Source organism: Pholcus phalangioides, unplaced genomic scaffold (genome assembly GCF_987345545.1).
Source record: "Pholcus phalangioides strain wild (caught in Gottingen) unplaced genomic scaffold, Ppha-v1.0 ptg000002l_1, whole genome shotgun sequence".
NCBI classification, from domain to species: Eukaryota; Metazoa; Arthropoda; class Arachnida; order Araneae; family Pholcidae; genus Pholcus; species Pholcus phalangioides.
Window position 1 is genome coordinate 17,526,764 of NW_028301595.1, and position 13,062 is coordinate 17,539,825.

Here is a 13,062-nt window from a genome sequence, read left to right on the forward strand (position 1 = left end):
AAATTTTCCTAAATCTATCACTTTTACCGGTGATTATGCATAGTACCCAAGCGTCGCGTCGTTGGTAGATATGATAAATCGTACTATATGATATAGACTACTGAACATGAACAGTAATGGTTCATACATGTATCATTATATCGAGGTCCGACTATATTCATCACGCATACTAAACTCATTTAGAATTTTTTTCACAATTATCAAATTTACGAACGACACTTGGTTATTATGCATATTAGCCTGTGAAAGTGATCATTTTTTTAGTATTTATCAAATTTACCAACAACGCTTAGGTATCATGCATATTCGCCGGTAAAATTGATAAACTTTTGATCAAAACTCACCAAGACGATTGATGCATGCATAGTATGCATAATAACCCGCTATTATCTATAGTACCCGATTTACCACATTTGCCGTAACAACTATATTGCATTAACAAAAAATACAGTAAACTGGGAACTTAAATAGTAATCCGTAAGATACGGGACATCGCCAATTAACATCGAAAACATTGTCACAATCATCAATCGCAATCACATTTACAAAATAAATTACAGACAAAAAAACATTACAAATATAAGAGATATTTATAATTTTTGCTATAATTATCGTAATTCTATTTGCATTATCAATACACTGCGTGTGTATTCACGAATTTGGTAAATATTACAAATTCGAATAAGTATCGTTGAAAAAACGGGACAAATGTATCCAAAAAAAAAAAAAAAATCGTAAAAACGAAAATTACATGAACGTCCCGTAATACGGGACGCTGGTGTTTCAGACATTTCACTGGTCTTCGTGCTTAGAAAGGATGAGAAGCACTGAGATATATAATACAATATGGTGACATAAAATTTTTTGAATATACTTCTTATGGTTTATGCGAACTTCATCTATTCATTTCAATTCAGGAATAATTCCTTTTAGACAAATATTATTCTGGATTATTCCGTACCTTCTTTCAAAAATAAGTGGAATTCCCTTCTATTTTTCAATTTCAAATCCTTGTTATGCTTCCGACATCTCTATTTGATACTTCATTCAAGGCTTCTCTATTTTCTCTCGTGGAATTGAATATCAAGTTCGTACTTCCATAAAATCGAGTAAATAGCTTTTCCTCAAAGAAATATTGAGATAACCTTCTAAGAAATAAATTGTCATTTCTTTTTAATCTACTGAAATCCTACGCGGTAGAGAGATTACAGTGAAAAATCCAGGGTTTTTTTTGTCCAAGTTAAAAAGAATTTCAGGTAAAAGGAGATATATCTTGATTCTAGAGCGGGAATTTTTCCAGTTTTTAATAGTATTGTTGTGCAGGGATCAATAGTAATTGTCCCGGTTCTATGCTTGCTTAATGCTAGAAATGTATATGAGGCGTGCGTACCGCTTAAAATTGCAAGGGAAGCGCTTTTTTGTATTTTCAAAGACTAGTAAGAGGCGTAGTAAACTATTACAAATGCGTACAGGATGGGCGTAAGGGCGGGGGGTTTCTTGTCTATTCTTAGAAATGCACAGCAAGCTTTCTTACCGCTATGAATGCATATGAGGCGTGCGTGCACTTTAAAAATGCGCAGAAAGCTTGCTACATATATGAAGCGTTCGTACCCCCTAGGAAGCTTGCTTACCGTGGAATACACGAGGCTTGTGTATTTTCAGAAATTATTATAGGAAGAAGCTTGCCTGATTTCTAGATATGCGCAGGAAGCTTGCTTGCCTTTAGAAATGCCTATGGGGAGTGCGTACCTCTTGAAAATGAGTGGGAAGCTTCTGTGTTTTCAAAAACTACAGTGGAGTAAGAGGCGTTTTACCTCTAGGAATGCGTACGGGGGTGTGTATAAACCCTTGAAAATGGGCAGCAGGATTGTCTATCTTCAGAAATCAGTGAACGGGGCTGTCTTGTCTATTCCTAGAAATGCACAGCGTGCTTTCTTACCGCTAGAAATGCATATGAGTCGTGCGTACACTTTAAAAATGCGCAGAAAGCTTGCTTACTGCTAGAAATGTACATATATGAAGCGTTCGTACACCCTAGGAAGCTTGCTTACCGATAGGTATGTATATGAGGCGTGCGCACCCCTTAAAAAAATGCGTAGGAAGCTAGCCTACCGCTAGAAATGTATATGAGGCATGCGTTCCCCTTAAAAAATGCGTAGGAAGCTTGCCTACCGCTAGAAATGTATGTGAGGCTACGTACCCCTTGAAAATTCGTGGGAATTTTGCTTACTTCTAGAAATGCGCATATGAAGCGTGCGTACTCGTAAAAAATGAGTAGGAAGCTTTGGCATTTTCAAAAAATAGTAAGAGGCTTAGTAAACCTGAGTAAATGCTTACGGGGTGTGCGTAACTTTCGGAATACATAGGGGGCTTGTGTATTTTCAGATATTACTAAGGGGGTGGCTTTTCTCTTTTTAGAAATGCGCGGGAACCTAGATTACTTTTAAAAACGCATAAGAGGTGTGCGTATCAGGCCCGTCATTTGGTGGGGTCAGGGGGGGGGCATCCCCCCCGGCTTTTGAAAATACATTAAAAATGGTATACACACACACACACACACACACACACACATTGAGTACATGTTCTTTGCCCCATCCCCCCCCCGGAAAAAGTTGAAATGACTGCCCTGGGGTGCGTACCCCTTATAAAAATGCTTTTAAAAGTTGTGTATTTTCAGAAATTAATTGTGTGTGTGTGTGTGTGGAGGCTTGCTAACCTCTAGAAATGCGTACAAGGTGTGCGGTAACTCTTTTTTGGTATACATAAGAGGCCTGTGTATTTCTATAAATCCCCATAGACTTCGAACCAACAGAAGTCGGAATTCCTAGAAATGCCTAGGAAGCTTATGATTACATACTTCTAGAAATGCTTTTAGAAAGCTTCCTAGATATTTCTAGGAGTACGCAAGCTTCCCGCGCATTTCTAGAGGTAAGAGGTAATGCATAGGAAGCTTAAGCTTGCGTACTCCTAGAAATGCGTAGGAAGCGAATTTTAATTGATTATTTTAACTGGGGGACTGTTTTGATTGGGGGGGGGGCTTATATTAGGATTCTGAACTAAATCATGTTAGGGCTTATTTCCTAGTTAGCTCTTGTTTCCAGCGGTACGAACAAGGTGCATTAACGTTGTAACATAGGCCATATGGTTATAGACATATAACCATATCATTATTATTTGTTATCATTGCAGGTGCTTCAGCCGTTGGATGTCCGGTTAGAAGAAGGCTTCGCGTTCCGATTGTCGTTCCAAGGTTCCGGCGGAACCGCAGAAGGCGAAGAGACTTTCAGTGTGACGCCCAAGACGGGCATAGTGTACGTGCAGGACCCTGCCGCCATCAGGAGGTACAGCCACCGACAGTTCAGTTTCACGTTCATGTGGCGTAGGGAAGGGAGGTTGCCCGAGAAGTCTTGCGTGATAGTCGTCGCGGTTGAAGATTCTTCTGGTAAGTGGAATTTTCCTCCCTCGGGGTGTGGATTAATGACGGCATTCTGTTATTCGCGGCAGGTATATAACATTGTACGCACGCTCAAGCGCACGGCATTATTTAGACTTAAATACTTCGTAAAAGACACCCGCGAGAAGAGATTCATAGTCGCCGGGGCTTAATGTCGAGAGCTTACTCTTCACTTTGGGGAGTGTAGACTCCATACGAAGCAACGAAGGAAGACTCCAATAATTAAGAAGATGTATTCGTCACTGGGTGTCTCATCTGTTTAGTAGACATGTGAAAAGCAGTCACCATAGGAATAGTAGGAATATAGTAGGAATCACCCACCATATTATGGATATTTTAAAGTATGGGTGCTCAAACATTTCGGCTTGCGTGTAGTGTTGTTACACTAAAACAGTAGAAGTCCGTTATAACGATATCTCGGAATCAAGGGGAGAAAAACCTGTTGTTGTAACTGGGACTGGTCCGATTAATCGGATCGGTTAATCGATCAATTGTTAATCACAGTTGAAAGTTTATCGAATAGTTGAGTTAATCGAATCGATCAATTCGATTAAAATTTTCATCAAAAGTTTTTGAGTTGATACGATTTAAAAAAAAACCGATTGGGGGCGTTATGGCTTATAAATCGCGTTCTACTCGGAACATTTTCGGATAAGTGATTGCTGCTTTACCGAACCTAAAAAATGGGGTACGAACCCACTCGGGCAAGTGACTATATTCAAAAATATTCGAATCAATATTTTGATCAAATTTGATTCTACGAAAACTGATGATTCCAATTTCAACTAACAGCGCTTAAAAAACGACAAGATTCAAGTGAAGGTAATTACAAGTTTTGGCAAGTTGCTAGCATATTAAATTCCTTGAAGCGGGGGACAGCCGTAATTTCTTGCTGTGGTGGTCGAGTGGTCATAGTGACGGACTCACATCGCGGGTACCCGGGTTCGAGATCCCACAGTCGCCACAGTGGTGGTGGCTGAAGTTGGTTTTCTGTGGTTCTCTGCAAACTTCAAGGCGCAAATACGAGCGATACGATCTCCCCGTTAAAAAGTCTCGCCACAGAGAGCAACAGGCCTTACAAACAGTACAAATATTCAGTCATTACACTTCACTCATTTCACTTCTGAAATATAGATAGCAACACTGAAAAATCATACACAACACTAGTTACGCACTCAGACTGCTAGGTACACACACTTACACACTCACCAGGTAGTAAATTGCCGATGGAGATAAATCTGCTGAGTTGTGCTCGGTTTGAAAAAACGAAAACTCCATGGATGGGATGGTGGGGGGGGGGGTAATTTGAAAACTGAAGTAGCTGTTTGGAGGGGATGTATGATAGGCGAATAGATTCTTTGAGGTTTGTATGAATAGAAAACTGAATGGATCCTTCGAAATTAGTTAGGAGGCATCGGAGTCTTATAAATAGGGGTTCCTCAGAAGGGCCATATAAAAGCTTGATAGCTTCTTCGAGGATCATATAAAGGCTGAATGACTTCTTCAAGGATTGAATGAAAGCAGAATATAGCATCTCAGTGGGCCGTAGAAAAATCAGAATTGAACTAACTCTGAGGGTCGTATAAAAACTGAATAGTTCCTTAAAGGTGCCACATAAAAGCTAATGAGCTTAGAGGATCATACAAAAGCTAATAGTTCCTTGGAAGGTCGTGCAAAAGGCTAAATAACTTCTTGGGGGGGGGGCACGCGAACGCTAGAAATTTCTTCGAGGGGCGTATAAGTGCAGAATAGCTCCTCAGAGGGCCGTAAAAAATCTGGATGGACCCGTCAATGGTCGTAAGAAAGCTCAATAGTTTCTTAGATGACGATAGCTGAAAACTAAACAGCTCCTCATTAGTACGGCATTAAAGCTGAACAGCTTCTTCAAGGATTATAAAAAAAGCCAAATCGTTTCTTTGAGGCGTCACACGAAGCTAAATAACTTTTTGGAGAGTTGTATGAAAAGCAAGTAGATTAACTCCTCGGAGGGCCGTACAAAATCTAAACGGATCCTTCGAGAGTAGAATAAATGCTGAATGAGTTCTTAAGATATATCGTATGAAAGATCTGTTGAGGGCCGTATAAACGCTGAATAACTATTTCAAGAGCCGGAGGGAAACTGAAAATTTCGAAGCTCGTATAAAAAGCTGAATAGCTACATTTAGGGGTCGCGTAAAAGCAAAATAACTTGTTCTATCGTCGAAATAAAAGCTAAATAACTACTTCCAGGGTCATATATAAGCTGAATAACTTCTTGGAGGGTCGCGTGAAAGTTCGATATCTTCTTGAGATCAAAATACACTGAGTGGCCACTTTATTATGATCAACCTGACAGTTTTAAGCAAATAAGCTACGGTGTCACACTGTTCTGTAGTTTTGGGTATGTGTGAACACAATAAGGTACTTAAACTCACACTTTTGACTTTCCTGTGCAGATTTGGTCACGAATGTTATTAGGTGGCCCCGACAAACAATCAAAAAAGAAAAATGTTCTTCATCAAACCTGTATCATAGAAAGCTGCAAATAATTTGTAACTTTCACAGAATATTTTACTTCTTTTATGCAATGTAATTTTTGTTAAAATAGCACGTGTATTTACGAAGATATAAATGTTTCTTTTAAGAAAATTCCAATTTTCATCGTATGCATTTTCACTTATAACACGCGAAGTTTTCAATCAATTTTTACGAACTTTACAGAAAATTTTACATTATACATGAGACTATAAAGACATCCAAAATTTAATAATTTAGTATTCGTTGCGGTATGGGAAATTTCAAGTAAATCATTTTTCATCACGCATTCGTAGGAACTAAATTTCATTTTTCCATAATTTGGTTGCCAAATTATACAGTGAAACTTATATAAAAACTCCAGCTACATGTTGCGAAAATTCAGAAAGATGTCGGCGATACAGTGAGCTATAATTTAAATTACTTGCTCAAAGTGCAACTTAGATTGAAACATCCCTTATCACACAGCTACTTTTAGCAAATAACTTAAATTACACCTCACTGTATCGCTGACATCTTTCTGAATTTTCGTGACATTCACGACTGGAATTTTGATATAAGTTGCACTACACACCTGGCAACCAAATTATAAAAAAAGCAACTGATATTTCATGCGCATGCGTAATTAAAACCATTTACATGAAAAAAATACTCATTTCCTCATCGAATACTAAATTGTTACATTCCAAATTTCTCAACAGCGTATCTCACGTATAACGAAAAATTTTCTGTACGCTTATAAAAATATGGAATAAGAATTTTCTGTTCTGTGTTGTTGGTCGATCCCTCATTAGAACAGCCTGCTGACGCATTTTCAATGGATTCTTTTGTGTGTAATTTCGAGTTCGGGAAGTCCCGTGGAGATTTTCTGGGAAACCGGTAAGAATAGCCAACTTCAAAACCCCACCATTTTGAGATACTCGACATTTCAATATACCCCTGAACATAAAGAAGATTGATTACGACCCCAGTTTCGTCGTGGTATGGAAACGTTCATTTCGAAGAATCATCGACTGGTAATCGATCAGCAACACCCACTTGGATTCTGATACATGCCAAGAGACAGGACTTCATACGAAAGCCTAATTCTTTGCTTATTAATAATTTTTCCCTTGTTTTTGGTATGAGCTCCTATGAAGTTCTGATTCCAAAAATGCGATCCATTTCTTCTCTATCACGTGAGGTTTCATCACAAAACGATTTTCATATTTTAGGGGAAAATAACTCATATCCAAATATTTTGGAATCTTTTACTTGTATTACCTCATAAATGCATACAGGGTGATTATAATTAAAGTTCTGAGTAGTTTTTCTCAAGAACTACTTTCTTAAGTTTTCAGGATATCTTAATGAGACCATGGGAGGGAGATCTATGAAATAAAAAAGAATAGTTAAATTTTCTACCACCAGGTGAAAAAGTGGCTCTTTTTTATTGAATTTTACATTTTCTCATGGTCCATATAGCGTGTATACCAAGTTTTAATGGAATACGGCCTCCAGAACGGGAGCTATATAGGTCGGAGTAGTATGAGTACATTGACGGATGCTACATTGGTCTGAGCAGTGTCAGTATACTCTGACACTGCTCAGTCCTATATAGCACCCGTTCTGGAGGACGAATTTCATTGAAACTTGGTATATATATATATGCTATACCATAGTTTCCCCACATTTTTTGTCCCATCGCCCCCCTTCTTTAGAAATTTTTTTCTCCCAGCGCAATCTAACCCCATAGAATCCTATGCTATACCTATAGTGTGTACCGCCCCCGGGAACATTCCATCGTTCCCAGGGGGCGTTAACGCCCCCGTTGGGAATCACTGCGCTATATGGACCATGGGAAAATGTAAAATTTAATAAAAAAGCGCCACTTTTTTTACCTGGTGGTCGAAAATTGAACTTTTGAGCGATGGTCTTTCATTAAGATATCCTAAAAATTTGGCTGTATTCGGAGAAGCACAGTTAGTGATGAGAAAAACTATATATACTTAGAGTACAGGAACTTCAATTATAATCACTCTGTACTTCAAATTTATATCCTAGCTCCATCATTATAATAATAGGCCCTAAAATCACCGAGTTATATTTGGCAATGATTTACTTTATTTGTTTACAACGCACAGATGCAATGTGATTCGTCTGCTGCTTACGGTACCATTACTACTGAGAGAGAGAAATTTAATTTCTGGTTTTTCTCAAAATCACGTGATAGAATTCTTTAATTAATTTTTTCAGTAATACTAAATAAATGTACCGGGTGTCCCATAAATTCGTACACAAATTAAAAATTCATAAGAATTGAAGAAATTGGTACACTTGAATGCGGTTTATAAAAAGTTATTCTCATGAAGGGGGATCTTCTTTGGTGCAGAAAAAAATAAAAATTCAGTTAAAAATTTTGCTGATAGAGGGCGTTTCACGAAAGAAAATCGCTGGAAATATGAAGATGAGAGTCCTATATAAAGGCAGGGTGTACTCATTCCTGGATGTTCCTATTACTGGCGCTTATAGAAGGTTTTCACTGTTACGTTGATAAAACCATTCAATCATAACACTTCACTCATAGTTAGAAAAACTGGTGGCAGATGGCAGCACTACACATAACAAGCAGTACAGAGAAACAAAAAACTTCACGTCAGGTTTCACTACATGTACACGCACATTCCCGCATGTACCGATTCGTTGGGGGTGCCGCGGGGAGGGGAGGGGTGGTGGTGTAGCAGTAGTAGGTAGGGCCTCCAAAAAATGGCTCGTGGATCCATGATGTTCTTAAGTCAGCCACCTCGTTGGGCAATTTGCCTGTTGTGGCGTTGTATTTGTATAATTGGTGGATTCAGAGGCAGATCTACGGCTCGCTGTTGGTAGGGATGATTTTTTTTTACACTGTGAATAGAGTGACCATGCATCCTGCATTGACCCGTATTTTGTGCGGGATGAACCTTTGTAAATGAGTCGTACAAATCAATTAAATCAATAAATGCAGTTATTGCGTCACTGGTCTCACTGATTTCGAAAAACAAAGTGCCATGGATGATGGAAGTGGGTCTTGCTTGCTGTTGGTTTTGGGCCGAGGCTGGGAAAAAGGTTAAGAACCCCCTCCACTAGACGAACCACGAGCAAATGAAAGCAAAGGAAACGTTACGCTTTGACCTGTAAACGAATTTTCCCAAAAGACACGACGTTGACATCAACAAGCACGAAAAAAAAAAACAAGAGATAATCCTAAAAATAATTGCAGACACAAACAGACAATACAATGCCATAAAGACGCCACTCGATTCCGACGACTTCTGAGAAAATGGCTTTGGACCAGAGCCAGTCTTCAAATACACATCCTTGTCCTCTTCCACAAGGATTGCCAACTTCCAGGCTCTTTTCTGGAATAATGAAGAAAACAAGAAGATGACTGACTGCCATCCGCCCATTCATGGAACTCTTACACCCATGACTAACTATTATCCCGAATAGTGAGCGTTAATGAATCACAGACGCTCAAAAAAAAAATACTCATTAAACTATTCTTTTGTTAAAATAGACTTCGTATTAAAATATGTATTTGAATATTTTACATGAATAGTATCTTTAATGAGTATAATTTTTTTGCTTCATTACAGGAAATACTGAAAAGAGCTGCGGTAAGTATTCAATTGAATACCATTGCTAAATTTTTTATGAGTAATATCGGTCAAAAATCCCCGCCCTCACCCCGAGGGTACGCTCATAGTGGAGGGAAGAGGTACGATTCCCGGGAATTGCGACTAGGAGGGGGAAAAATGCATAGGGTTGGAGGAAGAGATGTTCCGCACGTGGTGAAGGGGGAGGAGGATAGTGAAAATGTCCGGTAGGGGGTTCTGAAATGTAAGGGTGTGATGACGATGATCCTTCCGCAGAAGTGGGAGGGGAAAAAAAGGGAGGAAACTGACCAATCAGCAGATCGAGGTGAAAACAAACATGTTATGTTCAGCTCCCGCACTTCGTTGAGTGGCCTCTTTCGCTCTTTTGTCTCGCTTCTCGTGTATATGCGGTGTACAAAAAAAAAATGCAATTGTTTCCGTCGCTAGTATCTATTATGCACTCTCCCGTACCCCTTGGTCGCCGCACTATGTGCACGGCCTAAGAAATGCGTACGGAGCGTGCGTACCCCTCTTGGAATACATAGGAGATGTGAATAGGTGGGTGTGGGTTCAGTGTATTTCCATAAATTTATGGGAGACGAAAACCGCTTGAAGTCCGTGATAAGTGTGCGTAGCCTAGTCCTGGAAACGCGTAGGAAGCTTTCTTTATACTAGAAATGCATATGAGGCGGGCGTGCTCCATCAAACTAACGTAGGAGCCTTTTGTATTTTCAAAAATAAGTCGGATGGGAGGGGGGGGGGGCTTGTTTACCACAAGAAATGTATAGAAAGCTTTCTTACAGCTAAGAAATGCATCATAGGAAGCTTGCTTACTGTACCCAAAGAACCAAAGAAGTTACTTTTTCCGCTGAGCAACCGAGCGTTAAGATTTGTTATTGAACCCAAGTGGGAAACTCGGTCAGCATGACTAGTGGTTAAATATTTTTCCTCTGAAGACGGCACCCATTGGTGTTGAAATGCATTAGGACTTTTTGTATTTTCGTGTATTTGCCTTATTCGTTGGTGTCTTCTTAATATAGATTTGTGTGTGTGTGGAGAAGCGCCACCATCATTATCTCAGTTGATCGTTATCTCGAAACGAGGTATCACGATGGTGGTAGGAAAATGGGGAGTGGTGGTGGGGGGGAAACACACATACACAACTTTGTTTCGTAGGGTCACAATAAACCTTCGCGATGAGGAAAAAATAAGTTGAGGAAACAGTCAGCTGTATTAAACTTATTCCCATTGGCGTTTGGACGCAATATTACGTCCCTGGTCGTAAAGGGGGTTAATTCAAAGAGAAATATGCGCTCTATATTTATGTACAACTATTTAGCCAAAAATGAAGCCAAGTCGATGTAGCAGATGTATTATTGTTCCAAATATGCGTTTTGCTGCCACCACTTCACTTCAAATTGGGGCTGATCAGAGGGTTACGCTGGGTAGGGGGGGGGGGCTTTTGCCCCTCGTGGGGGGGGTGTGGGAACACCACAAAGAAGGAAATTACAAACAGTTTATTGAAGACCTGCTCTCTCTCTGTTCGTACAAAAAAAAAATTTGGATATTCAATGATTCCGAAAATCCATTTTGATTTTTACCCTGATAACCTGGGTTCAGTCAGTGATGAACAATGAAAATGGTTCCTCCAAGACATTCGAACTATGGGGAAGGCAGGTGAATGATATCAAGGCAGGTGGAATTCTACAGTGATTGATTGCTAGTGGCTTTTGCAGAAAGAAAACAATGCGATACATAAGAGGAAAAAAATGGTTTTTGATAAAATACTCGAAAAATGCGTATAAATTTCGTTTTGCGTGTATTTTACATGTGTACTCTATGAATATTATATGTATGTGTATGAAGAAAACAAATTTTTTTTTTTGCTATTTCATATGTAACAATGTATGAATATGGTAAAATAACTATCGTAATGAATATATTATAATTTGTTATTAAGAATATGCTAATTATTTCCACTTTCAAGATATTTAAGTTTTTCATAGTGCATATGTATTTAAAACAAAATGGCCGTCATGCATACAGAAAAAACTGTACGTGGTGGAGATTTTTTTACATTCATATTTGAATTCAGCACCCACAAAATTAGTCTAAAAAAACTTATTTCGCTCATGTTATTAAAAAGTAAAGAAAGTAAAAAAATGTTGATCGGTGTTATTGGGCTGAAGGAACCTTCAACTATAAGAACTCCGTGGTAGGTGTGCGTACTCATAGAAAGTTTGCTTACTGGTAGAAATGTATATGGAGCGTGCTTAGTGTTTGAAAGTGCGTAGGAGGCGTTTGTAGTGTTGGTTTTTTTTTTTTTTTTGTGGAAATGATAAAAAAGGACTTTATTTACATCTAGAAATGCGTAGGAAATTTGCTTACCACTAGAAATACATAGGATGCGTGCGTACCCCTTGACAATGCGTAGGAAGCTTGCTTACCACTAGAAATACATATGAGGCGTGCGTACCCATTGACAATGCGTAGGAAGCTTGCTTACCACTAGATATACATATGAGGCGTGCGTACCCATTGACAATGCGTAGGAAGCTTGCTTACCACTAGAAATACATGAGGGGTGCGTACCCCTTGACAATGCTTAGGAAGCTTGCTTACCACTAGAAACACATATGGGGAGTGCCTTGATAATGCGTAAAAAGCTTGTGCATTTTTGTAACTTCGTTGAAGTCTTGCTTGCCATTAGAAATGCGTAGGAAACTTAAACTTACATACTCCTACAAATTCGTTAGAAGCTCATGTGTATAGCCGGATGTATCCTAAACTCTCTCGGCTGTCCATATAATAGTCCAGACGTGGACCAATAGTCAAGGATGCGCCCGAGTGGCGCAGTGGTAAGATGCTCGTCTTCCACTATGAAGGTTGTTATCAAGGTCCATGAGTTCGAATCCTTGGGGTCCATAGGATACCAGAATCAAGTTCTTTACCTTCCGAGCCTGGGGCGGCCACCGATAGATGGCGCCTTCATTTCCCACCCAACTCCACTGGTTTGAAATTGCCGTATGGCGATATATGACCGGAATTGGTGTGCGGTAAAGTAGTAGTCAAGGGTTGATCCAAAATGCTTTCTAGAAGAAAGATTTTGCACAACTAAATATCCCTAGATGTGCTCATAACAATGCTGCATTAAGATGTGCACAAATATTCACATTTCGTGCGTCACATTGCAATTTATAGCATTCCGCATCCGGGAAAGCCATCAAAACATTGAAATTTTGAAAAAAAAATTCGAATTTCATAAAAATCTTACTAAATGTTCAATCGGATTCCACACCTCAAAATAAACTAACTTCAAATACCAGTTGACCAATGTAATTTTCACATTAAAATTTCTCCATCATTCATACAAAAGCATTCATTAATTACCATCCTTTCAAAAGTAGAAATAATAATCGATTACATCAGCTTAACATCGCCTTCATTGTTTGAATATTTCCGGAATTCAAGACATATCTT

The 13,062-nt window shown here is 39.0% G+C and overlaps 1 protein-coding gene across 1 annotated transcript in view; it reads left to right on the forward strand.

Moving 5' to 3' along the window:
* Positions 1–13,062, forward strand: part of LOC149089596 (proto-oncogene tyrosine-protein kinase receptor Ret-like) — a 150,960-nt gene that overhangs the window by 83,693 nt on the left and 54,205 nt on the right. Inside the window, exons 8-9 of the mRNA XM_089239335.1 lie at positions 3,190–3,442; positions 9,583–9,603. Of these exons, the coding sequence (XP_089095461.1) occupies positions 3,190–3,442; positions 9,583–9,603 (274 nt within the window). The remainder of the gene's footprint in view (positions 1–3,189; positions 3,443–9,582; positions 9,604–13,062) is intronic.